General features: G+C 40.9%; 1 protein-coding gene and 1 pseudogene across 1 annotated transcript; both read right to left on the reverse strand.

The window, feature by feature from the left end:
- Nucleotides 1–5,134: 5,134 nt before the first annotated feature.
- Nucleotides 5,135–7,294, reverse strand: LOC148039397 (uncharacterized). Its single transcript, XM_087675347.1, has 2 exons — nt 6,104–7,294; nt 5,135–5,806 (listed from the first exon to the last, which is right to left on the reverse strand). The coding sequence occupies exons 1-2, from the start codon at nt 7,292–7,294 to the stop codon at nt 5,135–5,137; spliced, it is 1,863 nt and encodes a 620-aa protein (XP_087531473.1).
- Nucleotides 7,295–8,423: 1,129 nt separating this feature from the next.
- Nucleotides 8,424–10,457, reverse strand: LOC148039398 (uncharacterized; annotated as a pseudogene).
- Between the last annotated feature and the right edge of the window lie 14,589 nt (nt 10,458–25,046).

The raw sequence follows: 25,046 nt of genomic DNA on the forward strand, positions 1-25,046 counted from the left end.
ACACACACACACACACACACACACACACACACACACACACAATCTCTTTGCTTGAGGCTTTAACCCACCGTTACCCATGCCATTATCTCCCCTTGGGCACCCCTTCCATGCTCCTAATGCCCATTTATGTGCATCCATGACCAATCCTTCTCCCCCATCACCCTCAAAAAGGCACATTTTGCCCTCTTCTTGTTCTTGATAGATATGGTGCTCCCCTTGCCCATAGGCCATGCTATGCTTAAATTGCTTCTTCCCCAATCCCATTAGGCTCTATTGCTTTCCCAATTGAGTAACAATTACCCCCTTTCCTTACCTCAGGTTTTAATGGAAAGCTTGACACATGCACACACATATACCCTCTTTCTTAACTATTTCCTGTACAAACCTTCTTGACCCTTGGGAGATGCTTTGCCCCTTACTTATTCCATATTTATAATGATAAATAGAGCCTAATTAAATAAATTATTCACCTCTTCACTTTCATACAAAAACCCCTCTCTTTGCATGTAATCTCTTCCCCCCTTCTCTACATAGCCTTCCCCTAAGTCTATGCTAGTTTTGGGGTCCTTTTGGACCACATTTGGAGAAGGAGGGTTTTCCCCAAAGGCCACAAGAAAGGAGAAGGTAAAGGAGAGGAAGAAGAAGGACCTCATTCAAGAAGGAGATCATCCCTTCACCTCTCGGAAACTCTCTACTCACCCCACCCCTCTTAAGAGGCCAAGAAGGACACCCAAGAGGTAAATAGTCTAGTTATCTTAAGTTGCTTTTCATGAGAGAAAAGTGATGGTAAAATGAGGCTTAAGTAAGCATGGGAATCATGAATGTGGTTTATGGAAGCATCCTTCCCTTTCCTTGGCTTGGGAAGGAAGGCTAAGAAGGGGGAAAACCTCTTTTTGACCATTCCTTCAAGCTAGAATGGGGAAAAAGCTTAAGTCTCGTTTATGGTCTTGACCTTGTGTAAACTCTAATTTATGTCTTTGAATGGAAGAATAATCTTGAGTCTCATGAGTCCCCCAACCCAAAGGGGAAAGAAAGTAAGTAAAAATTATGTTTTAATGTAATTTTAATAATGCATGAGAGAAGAGGGTTGAGATGGAACTCTTGAATCCACTCCCCTCCCATGCCCTCTTAGTCTTGGAATTTGGTTAAATTTATTTGATTATAAGAGGAAGTTAGGCCCTCAAGCCTCAATGGCTATAAAAATTTGGTAAAGTGGCCATATAGTGGGGAAACTATGGCTAAATTTTTATAAAAAGTTGCAGAAAATTACAGCCCATTAAACTAATTAATTTAGCTAATCTAAGATGATTTAGTGAAATATTAAACATGTATTGGGTACCTACTCATATAGTGCATGGACCTATAGAGCCAAAAAGCATGAAAAATCGTTAAAGGATGACTAAATTAGGGGTATTTTAAGACATGGTTTATTTCAAGAGTAAAAGAATGATAATCCATGCTTGCTGAAAGGGATGGTAACTTGAACTAAATTAAAAAGAGTCCCTAATACTAATTATAGGTCATTACATAGCTTGCATGAAGTGTAGATGGAAAATGAATTCACCTCTTGCATCCATGGTCAAGAGCTATTCTCTAAGGATGGAATGGTAGTGTGAATCATGAATTTTGAAAGCATTAAATAAGAGGGTTGCCTAACTTAAACTAATTCCCATATGCATACTCATTGGGATAGTAAGATATTACAAGCTATAACCATGGGAAAATTCATAATCCAATCATGTTGAAGACTAAACTAAAGTCACATAAAAGGTCTTAAGATTAAGGGTTCATTCTTTGAGTCTAATCACATAAAGGTTTGTGGATTGGATGTGGGTTCAAGAGGCTTGCTTATGAGTTTATGAATGGTGTTTGAAAGTCTTAAAGAGTTCAATAAATCATATTTATTGAGTAGCATGGATAAGCATACCTCCCTTTCCCTTGTTGAATGAAATCTAGTCTCAATAGAACATGCTAGTCTCTTGTGTGTTTTCAATTATGCTTTGATGAATTAAATGCCCACAAATGAGGCAAAGAGGGTGGACCACAAGGTCTACAACCTCCCCCAAAGATGATGTATATTCAATTGCCCGTAATTGAGGCAAGAGGGTAGGCTATACGGCCTACAACCTCCCATGTTGTATATAATTGAAATGCATTGGTTAATGTAGGACACACACACCCTCACTTGTGATTCTATTTTAGTCTAAGTTTATGGCAAAACAATGAAGGCAAGAGCATTCCTTACACAAAAGGATACTCTTGAGCATAAAAGATGAAAATGAATTAAAGAAAGATAGCTAAATGAAGTGAATCAATGTCTAATAATCTTTACCCCTCAAAAATAGAAAGATCATAAAGAATATGATAAGTGAATAATAGTAAAGGGAAGCTGATAATTAAGGGATGACTCTTAATGCAATGAAAGAAAACTAAGGGATTCTTAAATCATGCATATCCAAAATAAATTAAAACCAACTCAACCACTAAACCAAAGGGTGTTCAACTTATGGTATTGAGCTCGAAAAGGAGCGCACAATCGGGCTGCCGCACAGCTCGTGTACGTCCCTTGGCTAGGTCACTCAATGGCACAAAAAAAGGGGGGCACCACCCTGTTGTTATGGTAACAGGTAACCAAAAGACATGAACCCTAAGTGAGCTACAATACTCCTACGACAACAAACTAGATTGCAAGTGCATTTGATACCTTGTAACAATAATGAAGACATACTAAGGTCAATTACTAATCGAAGAACTCGACCATAGCATTTGGAAGTCTGTGAGCCCCTATGCTTGACAAAGATAAGGCCTAAGACTAGGATCAAATCCTATGACCTATTGCTTCTCTAAATAAGGACCTTGGATGTGGAGTGTGCTAAAATCTTCCTGTCACTGCAGTTGCAAATCAAAAGTTAGAATTTATTAGCAAATTTTAGTTCCCCAATCTTTGATTTAAAAGACCTAACAATTTTTATTAGATTACCACCAATTGTTGATACTTAAAGTGGGAAGAGTCTAGATGTTCAAGGCACTAGGAGATGTAGTGTGCTAGATCTCAATTGACATTAAACATAAGCACAATACATAATTGCAAAAAAACTTTGCCAAATTGCTTATTAAATCTGCTCAATCTCTCATCCATACATGGAGATTACATTGCCTTGCACATGAAGTTAACCTTAAGCATTTAGTGGTCACAAGAGAGTGATTAGGGTTGCCAAAACCCACACAACAATGGCAATTTAAAGTCCTACAAAGATCAGCATAGGGTGATGGTGTGTGCTGGATCTCAATTGAGATTAAACATGAGCACCATACATAAATATCATGCAAAAAAACTTTGCCAAAGAGCTTATTAAATCAGCTCAATCTCTCATGCATACATGGAGATTACATTGCGCTGCACATTAAGTTCACCTTAAGCATTTAGTGGCCACAAGAGAGTGATTAGGGTTGCCAAAACCCACACAACAATTGCAATTAAAACTCTTGCAAAGATTAGCATGATTTCATGGCTAAAACATAATAGTATCGACTCACAATCAATGCAAACCAAACAAGGAAATTACAATGGAAATACCATTATTTGATGCGGAAGGGACGGAAAAGAAAGAGGATTGATTGGTATCTTCTCTTCCACCCTTTTACAAAGACCTTACTGAGAGCAAAGGGGGCTGCCCTAGCCTCCTCTAATAGTACTACACACTCCTTAAATTAGCATGCAACCCGACGGCATGGAAGGGTTGATCAATAGCCTGAATTAGGCACCCTAAAAACTCTAGTAGAAGCTCCACACACAAGCTTGTCACACCAAGGTCTGAGAAGACTCCCTAGGAATGCTTGAGAGTCTTTTTGGGTGGGGGGGGAATGGCTCTTTTTATAGGGTTTCCAGGTGATTACATTAGCCAGTTTTAATTAGGGGGGCCAACCCTTGCTTAGGAGAGCTTGTACAAGGGGGGGAGTGAGAGAGATAAGGTCGATTAAGCGCTCAATTGAAGGGGCTTCATTAGCCGTAGCTACATCTTGATTGTCCATTGAGCATCCAACGCTTCCAATTGATTTGAATTTGATCCTCCAATGGGGGTAGGATAGGGTGTAGAATTGATTTATGCAATAAAAAAGGTAGGCTTAATTGATAGAAATGGAGAAAATGGGGGGGAAAGAGGAGATGAGGAGCTCTTTGTTAAGCATGGAGAAGAAGAGTGGTTTTGTGTAACATGGGAGGGCTTGTGTGTGTGTGCCAAATAAAATGAAAAAAGGGAAGAGAAAAGAAAATAGCCTTGGCCGCTCAAAGTGGAGGGACAAGGCCAAAAGAGCTAATGATTCTCTTTTTTTGATTTTTTGAATAGGCTAAGGGTAAGAGGGGGGAAAAGTATTTAGGGGAGGGGAAAGCATAGGATAAGGGAATATCAAATAGGGCATCTTAGGGGAAAGATAAGAGAGGCCTAGTCATGCACAAAGAAGCCTCCAAAGTGTGTAAGGCTTGTGGGCTCATGTGTAAGGGCTTACCTAGAGTAGAGTTAGATAGGAATGATTATAGGCAAAAATGGACCAATGGGAGGGTGGACATGGTGCAAATCTGAGCTTGGAGGTTTGTGCAAGCTAGCATGCCTTAAATTCTTGTGAAGAGGTGGCCACCTTTTAGACCAAGCTTGGCTTAGAGAGAGTGTGGTCTTGGCCATGTGCTAGAGAGAGAGGGGGCTACCCAAAGTGGAAAAGGGAGAGAGAGAGAGAGAGAGAGCCACATGTGCCTTGGAGGAGGAGGGCCCTTGCCTTGACCTTTTGCTTCTTGGGGAAGGGGCTAAGCCCTAGTTCACATGGGCTTGGCCCTTACTTGCTCCATTCTTGCTTGTCATGCATGGCATGCTTGCATGCCATTCCTTCCATGATTTTTTGATTGGCCAAGGATGCCAAGTGTCCATGCCTTCATGCTCTCCATCCTTGCCATTATGTCCATCCATATCTTGCTTAATAAGAGCCTTGCTCTATGCACTCCAAGATTCAAGCTAGAAACCATCCCATTTTTTCTTTTTTTAAGCCCATGGCTAACCAAGCCTATTTGAAAAAGGTATTATCTAGATACTTAAGGCATTGTTTAAAGATAATTAATAGCTTAATTAAAGCCTAATGTATTTAGTTAAGAACCTAAGATAGGGTCCCAAAAATCCTCCATCATTAGCCCTCTCCCAGAGGCAAGAGGCATCCATGCCTCTTGCTCCAATCCTTTTGCAATGTAGTCTGCTTCTCTTTGCAACCTGTTTGTGCACTCATCCTCTCCACCAGTGGCAAGATGGCCACTAGTTGTGCCTGGGTTACAAAGAACTGTGTCTATGCATGGCCTTGTAGCTAGCCCTATACTCATGCTTGAGATGCAGGGAACATGCTGTGCAAGAGAAGGGTCTTGGGCAATTACTCCCAATGGTTCTTTGCTGTTGAGGATTACCTGTTCCGCCTCTGCTTGGTCTTCCATAACTTGAGAGAAATATGGCTTCAACCTCCATCCATTCACTCTCGTTTTGTGCAGTTCTCCAGAAGCATCCATAAGTTGGTAGCTCCCATTGCCAAATACTTCCACCACCTCGAAAGGCCCTTCCCAATGAGGTACAAACATATCACTTTTATTGTAGTCAAATCTGTTGTTGTAACGTAAAACAAGTGATCCTTTCTTAATGCCTTTTGGTGCTAGTTTCTTGTTGAACTTCTTTCTCCTTGCTTCTGCATGCCTATTATAGTACTGAATTGCACCTTCCCTGTTTAATGCTAACCTTTCGAGATCCAAGAGGCGTTCCTTCAAGGCTCCCTTCCCTTTCTTTTGAGAGTGTAGTAACACCCTCAAGCTAGATAATTCCACCTCTATGGGCAGTAGTGCTTCTTGGCCATGCACTAAGTGAAATGGTGTAAACCCCAAAGATGTCCTAAATGATGTGCGGTAAGCCTAGAGTGCTGCATTCAAGTGTTTATCCCAGTGTTGGGTCTTGTTTCCTACATGCTTAGAGATGATCTTACAGATCATCCCATTAACCTTTTCCACTAAACCATTGCACTGAGGATAATATGGGGTGGAGTGCCTGTGCTAGACACCTAATTTGATCATTAGCTCCTTTACCAAATCCCCTCTAAACCCAGGTCCCCTATCAGATATGATTTCTAAAGGAGTGCCAAACCTGTAGCAGATGCTGTTGAAGATGAACTTTGTGACATCCTTGGCGGTAATCCTACTGGCTGGTACTGCTTCCGCCCATTTGGTCATGTAGTCGACGCCCACAATGATGTATTCTTTTCCCTCGACAGTCCTTGGCAAAGGCCCAATGGCATCAATGCCCCATTTCTCAAATGGCCCATATGAAGTGATAGGTTGCTGAGGGCCATAAATAAGCCGCCTAGGCCCCGTCCGCTGACATGCATCACATGACTTGCACCAAAAATGTGCATCTCTTTGCAGATATGGCCAAACAAAACCCGCTTGCAAGATCTTCCTGTAGGTGAGCTCAGATGCAAAATGCCCACTGCAAACGTCATTGTGGCAAGAGTCGAGGATACGATGGATGTCCTCCTGGGAAGGCACCTTTTTGAGCACTTGATCCTTCCCTTGGCATAACAAATCTTTATTAATAATTTGATATCTTATTGCCTTCCTTGCAAGCCATCTTCTCTCCCCTTTATTCAAGTTTGGCGGTGGCTCTCCTGTTTCAAGAAAACACCAGACATCTTGCAAAGACTCTCTTCCTTGCATCTTCGGTTCTTGGAACTTAATAGCCCCAATTGTCACCTCTTTTAGACACTCATTGGCTAGTGCATCTGCATCTTGGTTCCTAGCCCTTCCCACATAGTGTACCTGGCAGTGTTTGATTCTTCTAAGCAAGCCCTTTACTTCTCGTAATTTGGAGGTGAGCTTGTCACTTTTGCAGGACCATATACCTTGAACTTGCTTCACAATAAGCATAGAATCACCATAGACATTCAGATGATTCATACCATTAGAAGCACACCATTCTAGCCCTGCAATCAAAGGCGCATACTCAACCTCATTATTGGAGGAGACGTTGAGTAGTTCAATGCCTCTTTCTATCACCTTCTCCTTTACGGGGTTAAAAACTACCATCCCAGTTGCTGCTCTCCCTTCTTTCCTTTTGTATGCACCGTCAAAGTAGAGCGCAAAGGCTTGCTCTATCTCTTTCGTGGGCGAGGGCGGTGGTGCTGGTGAGCTCTTTGTCTCCTTCCTCTGGTTATTTTCTTGATATCGATGGGTTAGAATGCCGGCTAGAGCTGCCCATGTGGATTCTTCCACCATTACCATGTAATCAAACTCTTGGAGCTACCAACACGTCCATGTGCTGCAAGACATGAGGGAAGGTATCCTCCATTGTTATGATCACGAAATGCCCAGGCAGTAAATATGCTCGAAACCTCTGGGTAGCAAACATCAGGGCTAAGACCATTTTCTCTACTTCAGAATAAGCCTTCTCAGTAGGCTTCATCACTTGGCTGACAAAATACACACGCCTCATCAAAAGTGTCTTTGGGTCCTTCTGTAAAAGAATGGCTCCTATGGAGTCAAAACCTACACTTGGGTTCACAAAGAATGGTTGATCTCATAGAGGCGGGAGAAGGGTAGGGAGAGAACTTAACACCTTCTTGACTTCTTGAAAGGTTTCCTCACTTTCCCCATCCCAGACCAAAACTAAAGCATTGGTAAGGCGTTGTAAAGAGAGTGCGAGCTAAGAAAGCTGATGAATGAATCTACCAAAATATCTCACCTTCTGGATAAAAGAGGTAAGCTCCTTAACCGTGGTTGGGGAAGAGAGAGCTAAGAGTGCACTCACTTTAGAAGGATCTACTTGAATGCCTGCCCCAGAAACCAAATGTCCCAATAGTATAACTTGTGTTTCCCTAATGTGGCACTTAGCCATATTCAGTTGCCCACCCATTTGTGCTAATCTGCTCAAGCCTTCATCTGCCCTCACTAAGTGCAAGACCTGTGAACTATAGATGCAAAAATCATCGATGTACACCCTGATTGACTTCCCAAAATAGGGCTAAAATACATGGTTCATGAATCTTTGAAAAGTGGACGGTGCATTTGTGAGGCCGAATGGCATCACTTGGTAGGCAAAGCATCCCCATGGGGTAATAAATGTAGTCTTCTTCTGATCCCCCTTTGTGATGCTGATCTGAAAGTATCCTGAGTAACCATCACACACTGTATACCTTTCATGGCCCGCCACTTCGTTCAAAATCTCATCTTGAAATGGAAGAGGAAAGTGATCCCTCTTTGTTGCTGCGTTCAAAGGTTTGTAGTCTACACAGATCCGCCACTTGCCATTCTTCTTAGGGGTCACCACCACTGGGGATACCCATTCTGAATCTTCTACCGGGTAAATGAAACCTGCTTTGGTTAGCTTCTTTACCTCTGTCAACAAAGCCTCTTACTGAAGCTTCCCCAATCGTCGTAGTTTTTGCGCCACCGGCTTCATGTTGGGCTTCAAATTAACTTGATGTTGCACTGCTGTAACTCCTGAAATTTCAGAGTAATCAGATATGAAGAGAGAAGGATGCTTCCTTAGCATCACCTTAAAGCTTTCTCTTTCTTCTGCTGAGAGATCTTTTGCTATCATCTTCTCTAAGTCCTCATCCTTGAGCTCTTTCCTTGAGCATCCCCCAACACACTCACTAGGTTCTCTCAGGGTAACTCCACATATTTCAAGTGAGCTATCATACTCACTGCTGCTTTGACTTGTTTCCCCATCCATGGATGATGAACTTGACAAACTAAACTCACTTTCTTCTGATGTTTCCACTTCCAAACTCTCTTGTGTTCCTTCCTTCATGTTGTACACAATAGCCTTTCCCGAACTCTGACCAGGTGGATTAAGAACTAAGGTACACTTTTCCCAATCGTGCCCTCTTCCTTAGCAGGTATGACATACATGTCAACGGCCACTTTGATACCACACACAATGACCTTGACTCCCCTATAGACTCCTACACATTTCACTAATACATTGTTTGCCATCTTGGCCTTAAACTCCGACTTCCCGTGCACTTCCAAGCCTAAGTGGTGCATGGTTTTTTCACTCATTACACAGACTTGGGCTCCCCCATCAACATAAACCTTGCGAATTCTTTGCCCCTTAATGTAGGCTTCTAAGACAAGCAAGACCTCACTCTCCTTCTTTGCTTCTACAGAGCCCATTACCTTTGACGTGCGGGTGCTTACCATTTTGGACCATTGCCGCCGCATCTTAGGAGACAGGTGGAGGAGCTGGGGCCATGAGAGCTTCAGTCCTTCGCTGTTGACATCCTTTACTAATTCGTAGGGGTCTTCCTTCAAGCCTAGTGGAAAATCCTTGATGGTTATCTTTCTTTGTGAGCTAGTCCTCTTTTTCCTTTTAGCACCCTTAGAAGTGCCTTCTTCTTATGTATCCATGCTTGCAGGAGGCCCGGTCACATCCTGCTAACTCGTGCCTTCTTGGCTGCCGCCCTTTTGACTGGCATGATTTTCGGCTCCGTCATCTTTTCCTTTCCCTTGCTTTCCAACTGAATCACATTGACTGCCCTTTCACTGACTTCCTCAGGCAAGGGTGGTATTTTTGTTGTCCGTTGGGGGGGTCGTCGTCTCAAAACTTGAGGTTGCACGACTGGTGGGGGTGGTGGTGCAGGTGCTTGAGGTCTATCCCGGGGCGGAGTTACTTGCCTTGTTGGTCCTCTCCCTTGGTTGTTTCCAGCATACCTTCTAGGCTGGGGGCAAAAGTACATGCTCGTCCTCGCTGCAATTCCAGCAGTGTAACTCTTGTCTTTGCATGGGAGGCCATCGTTGCTATGGTGCCTCATGTCGAGGAGGGGGTTGCCCTCGTGGTTTGCGCACCAAGTTAATAGGCAGGTCATCTAACTAGGCGGTCACCCTTTGGAGTAGCTCTAAATGGGGATCATCAGTGGCTGTAGGAGCTGGCTGGTGTGGTTGAGGCTGTGGCAGCTGCTAGTCAAGGGGAGGCTGAAACTCTCTTCTTTCCCTATTGGCTTGAAACTGGAGCTTTTGATCTTTGGCTCTTGCCCATTGCCTTGCTTTGTCAAATGTTTTTGAAAAATTTCCCCACACTTTCTCCTGCAATAAGGGGTTTAGTCGTGCCAAAAATTTCTCCTTCTAGAGAAAGTTAGGAGCTCTCTCTCCCTTGCCTAGGCTTGCTTCCCACTCAGTCCATAATTTCATGAATTGAGCCTCATATGCTGAATACGAGGCTAGGTTGTCTTGTTGTAGGCATGTCAGCTTTTGCCACAGCTTTTCTAGGGTATTATCAATCACATACTTCATAAGAAAGGGCCTCATCTCTCATAACTAGAGGAAAAGCTCTGAGCTTAACCTCATCTTCATCCTGCCCTGAGACAAGGAAAGCCATTTCTAAGTCATCTAAGAAATAGATAGCATTCTCACAATTCTTACCGTGAAAGCCGGGAAAGGACATCATGGCTGTGATTTGTTAACCCCTATGCACTCTCTAAAGCAGTATAAATATGAAAACGTCAAAAGAGTGCTGATAGTAAACCGCAAGCAGTATGAATGGGGCGACTAAAGCGTTGATAACTACTAGTCTTGCCTCTCCAAAGAGTCTTCTCATGTAAGCTTGGAAGCGAGGCTTTGTGCCTACGAGGATGTAAATAGTTTGGCGTGCAGAAGGTATGAATGGCCCTGAGACGTCTCTAGCACTCATAACAGAATATATACAAACACATCAAATCCGTGCTTGTACATTACAAAGGGGATGATGACGGGGTGTGGAGTTTGCATTACCTGATCCAAAGCAGCAGGGCCAAACAAGCAGACGATTCTTTGCATGAAATGAATTTTCCTGCTAATGATTACTCTCACATTAATATTCTGACATAAATGAAATCGATTGAAAACAAGGCCATCAGGGGGGCCTGGATCATTCATTAGCAAGATTAAAAGTACAAAAAAGATAGTACATAAGTGATGAGGAATCCTTAAACCAGAGCAAGGTAAGGGTAGCCAAGTATCATTACAATTTCATCCTGCTCATGGTGCCCCTGGTTAATGTTGTTAAGAATATCTACCTCTCCTTCAAAATCTAAAGAGTAGCCCCTGACAAGTAAGCTCATCCCCGCATGCAAATCTGGAACCATAAAATAGCGAGTGATGAGATTGGTCTCATACTCACAAAGATCAGAGACCAGCTGTGCATACGGCTTGCCTGCCCTCCAGGATTTAACAGCAGGCTGCAGGTAGTCATCAAAGGTGATTCGGACCGCCCTCTCCCTCTTTCCTTCACACTCCACCCAGGGACCCCTATTAATGTAAGGCAATACAAACTCCACTGCCTCCCAACGGGATGGGGTGATGCGTAGGTGCTCACGTCTGGTGGAGTAATAGTGACATATCTCAAAGCAATGAATTCTCACCTCGTTAACTAGATGGAAATGCGTAGTTAAGGAGATGAAATTCAGCTCATCCCTTTTCCTTATATGCAGCACCTGCATGTGAAGTGTGGTGCCAATGATGTAGATAGCCTTGGTCCTAGAAACGTTTTCTATAATGACACTAGGAGGACCCTCAGGAGACTGCTCATGCAAGAAAGATGCAATGGAGTACAATCCAGGGAAGCACCAATTAATGTGCTTGACCTTGCGTCTAGGCTTAACACATACACGGGTAGGCTTAAAGGAAGGGGGTGTCGTTGGGCGCAGCTTTCGGGCCCACTCCTTGCGGTGGGGCGACACTTCGCAAGCACAGCACTAGCAATAGGTGGCACCTGAGAAAACCAGGGTTAGACTCTTACATGCAAGGTAAAATTTACATGAAACTTGAAGTCAAATAATGAAAAAAACTCAATTAAACTTGCAAAATATACTATGCCTATAAATGGAATGGGGAGATGCAATGTGAAATAGCAATGTGGGTGCTCTAAACGTGGCATGAAAATTGAAGATCTTTGCCAGTGGTGCCCAGTGGGGGCACCACGAAATGAGCTTGGAAAGGAGCGCACAATCAGGCTGCCTCACAGCTCGTGTACGTCCCTCGGCTAGGTCACTCAATGGCACAAAAAAGAGGGGCACCACCCTGTTGTTATGGTAACAGGTAACCAAAAGACATGAACCCCAAGTGAGCTACAATACGCCTACGACAACAAACTAGATTGCAAGTGCATTTGATACCTTGTAACAATAATGAAGACATACTAAGGTCAATTACTAATCGAAGAACTCGACCATAGCATTTGGAAGTTTGTGAGCCCCTATGCTTGACAAAGATAAGGCCTAAGACTAGGATCAAATCCTATGACCTATTGCTTCTCTAAATAAGGACCTTGGATGTGGAGTGTGCTAAAATCTTCCTGTCACTGCAGTTGCAAATCAAAAGTTAGAATTTATTAGCAAAGTTTAGTTCCCCAATCTTTGATTTAAAAGACCTAACAATTTTTATTAGATTACCACCAATTGCTGATACTTAAAGTGGGAAGAGTCTAGATGTTCAAGGCACTAGGAGATGTAGTGTGCTAGATCTCAATTGACATTAAACATAAGCACAATACATAATTGCAAAAAAACTTTGCCAAATTGCTTATTAAATCTGCTCAATCTCTCATGCATACATGGAGATTACATTGCCTTGCACATTAAGTTAACCTTAAGCATTTAGTGGTCACAAGAGAGTGATTAGGGTTGCCAAAACCCACACAACAATGGCAATTTAAAGTCCTACAAAGATTAGCATAGGGTGATGGTGTGTGCTGGATCTCAATTGAGATTAAACATGAGCACCATACATAAATGTCATGCAAAAAAACTTTGCCAAACTGCTTATTAAATCAGCTCAATCTCTCATGCATACATGGAGATTACATTGCCCTGCACATTAAGTTCACCTTAAGCATTTAGTGGCCACAAGAGAGTGATTAGGGTTGCCAAAACCCACACAACAATTGCAATTAAAACTCTTGCAAAGATTAGCATGATTTCATGGCTAAAACATAATAGTATCAACTCACAATCAATGCAAACCAAACAAGGAAATTACAATGGAAATACCATTATTTGATGCGGAAGGGACGGACAAGAAAGAGGATTGATTGGTATCTTCTCTTCCACCCTTTTACAAAGACCTTAATGAGAGCAAAGGGGGCTGCCCTAGCCTCCTCTAATAGTACTACACACTCCTTAAATTAGCATGCAACCCGACGGCATGGAAGGGTTGATCAATAGCCTGAATTAGGCACCCTAAAAACTCTAATAGAAGCTCCACACACAAGCTTGTCACACCAAGCTCTGAGAAGACTCCCTAGGAATGCTTGAGAGTCTTTTTGGGTGGGGGGGGAATGGCTCTTTTTATAGGGTTTCCAGGTGATTACATTAGCCAGTTTTAATTAGGGGGGCCAACCCTTGCTTAGGAGAGCTTGTACAAGGGGGGGAGTGAGAGAGATTAGGTCGATTAAGCGCTCAATTGAAGGGGCTTCATTAGCCATAGCTACATCTTGTTTGTCCATTGAGCATCCAACACTTCCAATTGATTTGAATTTGATCCTCCAATGGGGGTAGGATAGGGTGTAGAATTGATTTATGTAATAAAAAAGGTAGGCTTAATTGATAGAAATGGAGAAAATGGGGGGGAAAGAGGAGATGAGGAGCTCTCTGTTAAGCATGGAGAAGGAGAGTGGTTTTGTGTAACATGGGAGGGCTTGTGTGTGTGTGCCAAATAAAATGAAAAAAGGGAAGAGAAAAGAAAATAGCCTTGGCCACTCAAAGTGGAGGGACAAGGCCAAAAGAGCTAATGATTCTCTTTTTTTGATTTTTTGAATAGGCTAAGGGTAAGAGGGGGGAAAAGTATTTAGGGGAGGGGAAAGCATAGGATAAGGGAATATCAAATAGGGCATCTTAGGGGAAAAATAAGAGAGGCCTAGTCGTGCACAAAGAAGCCTCCAAAGTGTGTAAGGCTTGTGGGCTCATGTGTAAGGGCTTACCTAGAGTAGAGCTAGATAGGAATGATTATAGGCAGAGATGGACCAATGGGAGGGTGGACATGGTGGAAAGTTGAGTTTGGAGGTTTGTGCAAGCTAGCATGCCTTAAATTCTTGTGAAGAGGTGGCCACCTTTTAGACCAAGCTTGGCTTAGAGAGAGTGTGGTCTTGGCCATGTGCTAGAGAGAGAGGGGGCTACCCAAAGTGTAAAAGGAAGAGAGAGAGAGAGAGAGCCGCACGCGCCTTGGAGGAGGGGGGCCCTTGCTTTGACCTTTTGCTTCTTGGGGAAGGGGCTAAGCCCTAGTTCACATGGGCTTGGCCCTTACTTGCTCCATTCTTGCTTGTCATGCATGGCATGCTTGCATGCCATTCCTTCCATGATTTTTTGATTGGCCAAGGATGCCAAGTGTCCATGCCTTCATGCTCTCCATGCTTGCCATTATGTCCATCCAAATCTTGCTTAATAAAAGCCTAGCTCTATGCACTCCAAGATTCAAGCTAGAAACCATCCCATTTTTTCTTTTTTTAAGCCCATGGCTAACCAAGCCTATTTGAAAAAGGTATTATCTAGATACTTAAGGCATTGTTTAAACATAATTAATAGCTTAATTAAAGCCTAACGTATTTAGTTAAGGACCTAAACTGGGGTCCCAAAAATCCTCCATCAGTATCATTAAGGGAAAATAAATGAACTTCAAAACCAAGTAAGTATTTTCCAAAGTTATGCAATGAATTTAAGTTTGTTTGAGAGCAAGGATTTCAAGTTGACGGGATTTTGGGGCAACAAGGGTTAGGAAGGGTATGCCTGGGAGTTTGTGCTCAGGTCTACTTACACCTAGTGTACCTTAATTGCAATTATACATGAACATTCACAGGGATTATGTGTTATGAGACACTCTAAAACAATGATAAAACAAATGAAACCATTGAGACCTATTTTTTTTTGTATTGTTTGCTAAGGGTTAGATTAGCATAAAAATGAACACCAAGGAGGATGGATTAGGATGACCCTAGCATCACATAGTTATTCATAGGATTGTTTCAATTCTTGTGTGAAAGCTTGGTTGAGTTTAGGGCCATTTCCTTAGGGAAAGTATCATTGGAACTAACTCCTTGAAGGAGGATACTATTACTTATAACCGGTTTTCTATATTTGGCTAGTGGCACCAAATGCAAGCTTTCCTAAGAGTATCATCTTTGTACAAGACCAAAGAGGATACTAGGAAAGGGATAAATATTCTAGAAAAACCCTCAGTATGAGTAGGGAGCTCTTAGATGTGGTTGGAAAGATAGGGTCTGATTGAGGTAGACTTGATGCCAACAATTGAAGGAGAGATTACTCCATTCTTGGGGATGTGGCCCTCCCGTCTGACTAATTAAGTGGTTGGGAAAACGATAGTCTCTGGCTTGGACATAAGCTTAAAGGGCGGAAGATGTGGTTAATAATGAGTTTTGGATTCTCTTTGTTTGGGAAAATAAATGAATCGGAAAGACTAGGAACCCTGGGTCATCTTATGATCATCCATCCAATCACCTCCTCCTTGGACATGCGGAATTAAAGAAAGGAACTTATTTTAAGTAGAGATAAAGCCTTTTCCACACCTAAGGCTGAGGACTTTGTGTAATGGAGCCAGTCTAAGGTGAAACCTTGAGACTTGGAACCCAAGATTTAGGACCTAATGAGGATGAGTCTTGGTTATGTTATTGATTGTCTAGTTAGGGACAACTAGATGTAAACTATTATATACTATGGAAAAATGAATTAAAACATTATATTATGGTAGGGACTACTATACGGGCAGCCCTGGTCAGAGGTACAACAGTTTGTATGTTGTTTTCATTGCCTTCTGTCTGCCACTGTATGTAGTATATTAGTACTACTTCGGGTAGGGTTAAAGAGAGCAAAAGGTTAAAGACCTTGGGAATATGAGAGAATAAGGTTCTAATCGTCAAACCTAAACCATTCACAGGGAGTAACCAAGCGCACACTTGATGTCCTTAAAAACATCAAATGGACAATCAATACCCTTGGGATAGGAGAGCTAAGGGTTTATGTCCTTGCATGATATCAAACGGGCGGGTTAAGTCCCTGGGATATCTAAGAGGGTGATTAAATTCTTTGGAAATCTATCAAGATTAAGATGAAATCCTTAGGGAATACAAGCTCTTAGCTCAATCACAAGGGTGTCAGACTTGTCTAAACCGCAAGGTTAAGATCTCTCAAAATTCATGAAGAAATTAGACCTGAGGATTGATCCTCCAAAGTGATATATTAAGTTTGAATCCCAAAGGTTGTCAGTAAACCTAAGGGAGGAATACAACTTGATGTTGGAATTATCCTTGGATAACAAGTAAATATCCTTGGATAACATGTAAATACCTACGTTTATAATAAAGAAAAGAAATCTAAGAGCTTACATTCCATAAGTACTAATACTTAGCCAAAATGGCCTGGACTTCACGAGGTGAAGAAGTGCTAGAAACTCTCTCTCGATACGTTGTTCAACTCAAACCTAGAGAGGAGGCAAAGTTGGAGCATGCCTATGACAAGGTCATCAATCCATTTCCAGGAGAATGGACAGGCCTAAAAGGGGTCACTATAGTCAATCTTCAAGTAGGGATAACATATGGGATACCCTTGGAGTATTTATGCTAAAGGAAAATATTGGAATAGGGCCTCAACGATACTTTGTTATTCAAATGACCTTGGTTTTGGAAACCTTTTGATGTTCCCTTTGCCCTATTACTTAGAGGGAAATTTTTGTCATTGGGTTGAGACCTTAAAGCAAGAGTGCAATAAGGGACCTTGTAAGAAGAAATGAAGCCTAATATACAACTCCAAGTTGTCTCTCATAAGGAAGAATTACCGAAGATCTAATTACCCTAAACTTAGATTGGGTTTAAGATTTTCCAAGCATAGGAACAAAATTCTGTGTGGATATCAGAGTAGTGCATCGGTAGCGTGGTGGACCCATAACCACAGGTCCAAGGAGCTAGATTTCTCCGTGGAAAGATCCTTTACCCAGTTTACCCAACAACTAAGATTAGCAAAGAAACCCTATGCAAGAATTATTAGAGTTGAGTTTGGAATAGGTTCTATGTTGAGTATCATGGGCAAAGATTTTGACTTGGAAGTTAGACTAGTATCCTTGAAGAATTCCATCCCCAAAGGGACATTGATTATAACTTGTGGCACATGACTAATTCCCTACAATTTTAAAAACTTGTTCTTGCTGAGAATGTTATTGCCAAGGTACAAGAAAAGAAAGTAAGTTCTCAGGAAGAACTATTTAAGCATAAGTGAACCCTTTTAAATCCAAAGATGAATCCAAAAATTAAACTTAAACTGTCAAAGAAAGAAGATAGTGAGACTTATGTCCAAATTGCGTTAAAAGAAATTTGAGGGAACACTAGTCAAGTTTAAAACAAGAAGCCCAATGATAGGCTGACCCAATAAAGAGCTAAGAGATTAAGAAATAAATTAACACAAAAACATATACAAGATCTCATGTTTTGAAATAGCAGATTCTTTTCCATTCCGATTAATTACAACTCAACAAGTTCACCCAATACATGATCAGAGAAACAACAATCACAAGCAGGGCACATCAAAGGCCTTTCCTCAAAAGGAATAACATGCGAGGACATAGCCACGCTTATCTCTCTAGTTCGGGGAGACTTATCAAATGGACCCCTGAGCGATAATCCAAACTTAGGATAGAAATACATTTTATGATGAGCAAGAAATTGGATCAATAAGAAAACCCATTTTCCAAACCCGGGATGAATGGAACACATTATACAATAGTATTGGGGGCCTAAACCCAGAGCCTAAAAAACCATGGCTGCTCGAACATTGTTCTAGAAATGATCCCTACCCCAAAGAGTAACCCGGACAACATTACGATGAGATCTCCACTTGGTTTGAGCTGTGGAAAGTTGGGGAAGAGGGAAGAGCCTTCGTTCATACCTCTCCACAAAAGCCCTCCTTATCTCCTCATTTGTCTATTGCAAATGCTCAATTACCAGACGGGTGAGAAATGCTCGTTGACCTCCTGCCATCTAGTAACTAAGCTTGCGCAAAAGAGAGACGAGGAGAGTTCTCTAATGGAGCAAAAGGCCTTGTGTTGTAGAAAGGGTGACTGCTTGCCTATTTATGGAGGCCAGTATCGTATCCCTGAAGCTCCTTGTAACTAAAGCTAAACTGCCTTTTGACTAGCTTGAAACTTTTCTACGAAGCCAAGTTACCAAGAAGAAAAATTCCGTGGGAGCCTCAAGTAAGTTGACTAATCCTGAAGAAGGAATTGTAAGTCTAGACTATCCACACCTATGTGTAAGCATCGATAAGAAACTCTAACCAAACAAATCTATTAGACAAAGTGAATACAAGAGATTCACACAAGGGTCAAATAAGATGAAGAGTTTACCATTCTCAACAGAAGGATTAAAACCTACCTTCAAGAAAAGAGTTCAAAAACCAGAACCTAATTCATGAACAAGATGTTGTACTTTTATACATGCGAATGATATTGTATTGCCATCGTGTGAATAAGAAAAGTAGAGATCACGGACCTAGCTCAAAAGAATGAAAAATAGGTCTAATAAAACTAGTGGAGAAGAAATTCAATTGCATGATTTTGCCAGGAATTAAAAGAGGAACTCTTGAAGAATGTTATCATAATGAGCTTGATGATGGCAATTGCGAAACCATGAATATACATCCCCTAGTTGAATAAGATAAAGGCTAGAGATGAAGCTTACTAGAATCTTAAATTGACTGTCAGGCTATGATTAAGTTTTCAGACAACCATGATCTTAAGGAGAGAAGATCTATTCTTGAAGGAAGAGACCTTTTCAGGATGAAACCATTTTTTTGGTTGACTTATAACCCAAAGTTTGAAAAATCTCCATTAGCCTATGTTTTAGAAATTTCAGATGAAATTCTTAAGGCATAGATGGATGGCCTATACTTGCAAGAAAGTGATTATTTATGGAATAAGATCCTTGAAAAGAAACACTTGTATGAGCTCGGAAGAAACTATCTATTTGGAAAGACACAAAAAATAATGAGAAAACCAGAAATAAGGTTGAACTTAACTATTTAAACCGGCCTAATGATAATAAAGGGTCATGAAATTATGTGACATTTCATATCTTTTGATTCATAGATCCCAAAATTATATAATTCAAAAGAGACGTATTCCTTAAGGGAAACTCAAATTAGAGGTTCTATTATTAAGAACTCTAGATGGGAAGAAAAATAATTTTCACAGACATGCCGATTATATCAACTTTTTTTAAGTAAGGATGGGAACTAAGCTAAGTAAGCACTTTGTGGAATCGTAGACCCTTGCTCTGGAAATTGCTTAAGAAACAATGAAGAAATTTCCACTAACCATCGAAGAAAGGGGGACTAAAATGTTCGATGAAATGCAAACGTATACTTTTCTTATAATGTTTTTCATTGAGCCATAGGGGCTTAGACCTGTAAGACGTTGCATAAGAGGTTCATGCACTTTTTTAATATAGCCTTCTTGATGGGGCTAAGAAGAACAGACTTCTTAATAAAAGACCACTTACTAGTGGGAGAGCTCCTAGTCTAGATGGCCTTCTTTCAATAGCAGATGGACCCAATTTGGGATAAGGGTTGGATTAGATCTCAATTGTTGGATGGCTACATTTAAGCTTCTATGGGTAGGAATATTTCTGAAACGAACAAGTCAAGATTGTGTGCTCCACCAGAATTGTGGAAGATTCTAGACTGAGAGAATGGATTCTTGTTTTGAAGATAAGCTATGGTTTCCATAAGGCTAAACAAGGTAAATGGAGATAAGAAGATTCTAACCAGTGTTACCCTCTTAGAAAAATAAGACTCAGGAACCACCCAATAAGGAATTTAAAAGAATAAGATCAAAGACAAGCAAAGAAGTGTTGGAATCATTATGATTTACATTGCTAGCAGTATTCTATACTAGAAGCTCATGGAAATTAGGAGGAAGGAATCCCGGATGGGGGGATTAGAATAAATCTTAGAGGAAGGGAGGGACCTAGAAGAAACGATCAAGGAAGTGTGGTAGCCTGGGAGGGATAGGCCCAAATTGCCTCCTAGGGTGATTAAGATCGTTTACTTACTCGGCTCCCTTTATCCTCGAAAGATAGAAATTCTTTGCGCTGTGTATCTCTTTAAGCTATGATAGGCTTATCGAGTCCACAATCATTGGAAAATCCTCGTTCTGATTAAATGGGATCTAGCTAGGGTCAGAAGCGACAAAGTTGCCAAGTTCACTTTCAAGTTTTGAACAACAATGGTTTAACCTCCATGCATTCTTTCAACCCATCAGCCTAAAGTTGACGGTCAGACTGAAAGGAGAAAACAAGTGATTAAGAATATACCTAGATCTTATTACGACCAACAGCCTCGCTTTTGGTTGAGTATCTACCTTTAGTGGGAGTTGCTAACAGATCCTTCTTTCACAGAAGTTTGGAAATGTCACCATTCAAAGCACTATAGAAGCAGGATTGTCTTATAAGTTTGTAGGCCCAAATCTTCCTGTACCAACAACCAAGAATACATTGGGAGAAATGGACAGAAAAATGCAAGTCATCAGGCAATCACTTAAGAAGGCAAGTGATAGGCAGAAGAGTCATGCAGATTAGCATAGGTCCTCTCGCTCTTTTCAGATAGGGAATAAAGTTCTCTTAAGAGTGAAACCAAAAAGAAGCTCCCTTAAGCTGGGCAAGTGTAGGAAAACTATCATTCATAAATAATGGGCCATTTGAGAGATTTACAAGGATGGGAGATCAATCCTACAAGCTCACCCTACCCCGGAACTGCATGTGTATGATGTTTTTCGTGTCAACTACTTAAGAAATATGTTCCTAATTCAGAACATATTCTGGAAGTTGTTGATAAGGCACTTATAAATCAAGAGGAGTTCTGGATGGACCCAGAGAAAATTTTGAGGGACCACGGAGAAGCCACTACGTAATCGGACCATTCGGGATGTGTTGGTCTGATGGACAGGTTACCCAGCTGAGGACGCTTCTTGGGAAGATTGGAACAAATTGCTTACTCAACTTACGCACCTCCAAGCTGATTAAATTTTAAGTTACATATTCCGTGTGAAAGAATAATCATCTAGATTTTGGATATACCTTGTTTTGTAAGCGAACAGTATGGCCTTCTTTTGAATCTATTACCGGAGCTTAGCGGTAGTAGGAATTAATTTTGGAATTTTGGTGTTTTACTAGACTGTTGGCTCTCTTGAATACAAACGTACTAAGGGAATTGTCAATACGCTTACAAGCAAGTAGTCTCCCCAAGAAATTAGGATTCCTAAGCAATCTTGGAGTTCACACGTGGTTAACACCACAAATGCTATAAGTAATCGCCGATGGTATCTTGTCTAAGTATTCATAGACAACTTGTTTTTGCTAGAGCTGACGACAGCTCTTTATTTTTATTGGGGAGTTTGTAAGAGCCATCCCCCGGTAAATAGGATTCTCTTAAGCTCATTTACAACTTAAAGAGGACGTAGGATCAATTTATGGGTTAAACACTTGTTTATAGACCAAATCGTGTGAGTTACGGTACCCGCAAAAACTGCTTCTCGACTCCGATAGAGTAAAAATTTTGAAAGTGAAGTTTGAGTTTAAATAAGTGACCATGGGATATGAAAATGATTCAAAGGAAGCTTACAGAGGATGTTTGGACTCTAGATGAATTCTGAAACAAATTTTACTCAAAAATCTCGCTGCATAAGCTAGTCATACACACAACTAGTGGAAAATGACTTCAAGAAGTGGGAATGAGGGCTAAATGCCCATGACTCACCTTTTTAGTATAAATAGAGGTCATTGTGAGTAAAAATGGGTCTTTGTGTTCATTTGTGAGTTGAGCTCCTCCTCAAGCTTTAATGGAAGCTTGGAGTGTAAGCTCCTCACACACACATGCTCATCCCCTCTTCATGAGGCTCAAGCCCACTGATCCCCATGCTATTCCCCTCTCTTGGACACCCCCCTCAAGCCCCAATACTCCATGTATGTGCAGCCATGCTCTTCCCCCCCTTCTAGGCAAAAATGTGCATTTCTTGATGGAGCCCTCTTTGCTTGAATTGGTGCTTCCCCTTGCATATGGGCTATGCCAAGCTTGTATTGCTTCATTCCCAAGCCCAATTGGCTCAAGTGCTAGCCCAATTGAGCTATGATCACCTCTTCCCCCAATTCCAAGCTTTAATGGAAATCTTGCCACACACTCACACACACATACACACTCTCGCTCATTCTCTTTGCTTGAGGTTTTAACCCACTGTTACCCATGCCATTCTCTCCCCTTGGGCACCCCTTCCATGCTCCTAATGCTCATTTATGTGCAGCCATGACCAATCCTCCTCCCCCATCACCCTCAAAAAGGCGCATTTTGCCCTCTTCTTGTTCTTGATGGATATGTTGCTCCCCTTGCCCATAGGCCATGCTATGCTTAAATTGCTTCTTCCCCAAGTCCATTAAGCCCTATTGCTTTCCCAATTGAGCAACGGTTAACCCCTTTGCCTACCTCAAGCTTTAATGGAAAGCTTGACACACACACACACATATACCCCCTTTCTTAACTATTTCTTGTACAAAACTTCTTGACCCTTGGGAGAAATTTTTCCCCTTACTTATTCCATATTTAGAATGATAAATAGATACTAATTAAAGAACATAATCACCTATGCACTCTCTTTGCATGTAATCTCTTCCCCCCTTCTCTACATAGCCTTTGCTTAACTCTATGCTAGTGTTGGGGTCCTTTTGGACCATATTTGGAGAAGGAGGGTTTCCCCAAAGGCCACAAGAAAGGAGAAGGTAAAGGACCTATAGAGCCAAAAAGCATGAAAAACCGTTAAAGGATGACTAAATTAGGGGTATTCTAAGACATGGTTTATGTCAAGAGTAAAGGAATGATAATCCATACTTTCTAAAAGGGATGGTAACTTAAACTAAATTAAAAAGAGTCCCTAATACTAATTATGGGTAATTAAATAGCTTGCATGAAGTGTAAATGGAAAATGAACTCACCTCTTGCATCCATAGTCGAGAGCTATTCTCTAAGGATGGAATGATAGTGTGAATCATGAATTTTGAAAGCATTAAATAAGAGGGTTTCTTAACTTAAACTAATTCCCATATGCATAATCATTTGGATAGTAAGATATTACAAGCTATAACCATGGGAAAATTCATAATCCAAGCCTGTTGAAGACTAAACTAAAGTCACATAAAACGTCTTAAGATCAAGGGTTCATTCTTTAGGTCTAATCACATAAAGGTTTGTGGATTGGATGTGGGATCAAGAGGCTTGCTTATGAGTTTATGAATGGTGTTTGAAAGTCTTAAAGAGTTGAATCAATCATATTATCTGAGTAGCATGGATAAGCATACCTCCCTTTCCCTTATTGAATGAAATCTAGTCACAATAGAACATGCTAGTCTCTTGTGTGTTTTCAATTATGCTTTGATGAAATAAATGCCCACAAATGAGGCAAAGAGGGTGGACCACAAGGTCTACAACCTCCCCCAAAGATGATGTATATTCAATTGCCCGTAATTGAGGCAAGAGGGTGGGCCATAAGGCCTACAACCTCCCATGTTGTATATAATTGAAATGCATTGGTTAATGTAGGATACACACACCCTCACTTGTGATTCTATTTTAGTCTAAGTTTATGGCAAAACAATGAAGGCAAGAGCATTCCTTACACGAAGGATACGCTTGAGCATAAAAGATAAAAATGAATTAAAAAAAGACAGCTAAATGAAGTGAATCAATGTCTAATAATCTTTACCCCTCAAAAATAGAAAGATCATAAAGAATATGATAAGTGAATAATAGTAAAGGGAAGTTGATAACTAAGGGATGACTCTTAATGCAATGAAAGAAAACTAAGGGATTCTTAAATCACGCATATCCAAAATAAATGAGAACCAACTCAACCACTAAACCAAAGGGTGTTGAACTTATGGTAATTTATCACCATAACAAATAAGGTAAACTATATCTTTGAAAGTCTAGTGACTTATGGTAAACCATAAAGCAAAAACCAAGATATCGAAAGGAAAGCTCAATCATACCTTAACCTTATGTAATAAGGATAGAAATTGACCACAATCATTCTCTAAAACAAGTAAGGGTCCATAACCATAAACCATATGGTTAAAGGTCTCTTTCTTAATGATGAACCCAAATAAAACATATTCAAAGGATTATCATCCTTGAACAGGTCTGAGCTTAAACATTCTCTCAGTTATTGATTTTCATATTCTTGGTTAAAGGGAACCTAATCCTATGGTAAGCTAAATGAATGAATCACTAATCAATATTGGATGAATGGTATACTTGTGTTTTGGTGGAACCAATGAATGAAGTAAAGTAACTCTATTAACCTAAACTTGAAATCGTGAGTCTACCAATGAATGGAATCATTAAGGGAAAATAAATGAACTTCAAAACCAAGTGAGTATTTTCCAAAGTTATGCAATGAATTTAAGTTTGTTTGAGAGCGAGGATTTCAAGTTGACGGGATTTTGGGGCATCAAGGGTTAGGAAGGGTATGCCTGGGAGTTTGCCCTCAGGTCTACTTACACCTACTGTACCTTGATTGCAATTATACATGAACATTCATAGGGATTATGTGTTATGAGACACTCTAAAACAATGATATAACAAATGAAACCATTGAGACCTATTTTGTTTGTATTGTTTGCTAAGGGTTAGATTAGCATAAAATTGAACACCAAGGAGGATGGATTAGGATGACCCTAGCATCACACAGTTATTCATAGGATTGTTTCAATTCTTGTGTGGAAGCTCAGTCGAGCTCAGGGCCATTTCCTTAGGGAAAGTATGGCTAGAACTAACTCCTTGAAGGAGGATACTATTGCTTATAACCAGTTTTCTGTATTTGGCTAGTGGCGCCAAATGCAGGCTTTCCTAAGAGTATCATCTTTGTACAAGACCAAAGAGGGTACTAGGAAAGAGATAAATATTCTAGAAAAACCCTCAGTATGAGCGGGGAGCTCTTAGATGTGATCAGAAAGATA

This window comes from Lygodium microphyllum, chromosome 3, assembly GCF_053477565.2.
Source record: "Lygodium microphyllum isolate KBCC chromosome 3, Lygodium_microphyllum_v1.1.10, whole genome shotgun sequence".
Classification (NCBI taxonomy): domain Eukaryota; kingdom Viridiplantae; phylum Streptophyta; class Polypodiopsida; order Schizaeales; family Lygodiaceae; genus Lygodium; species Lygodium microphyllum.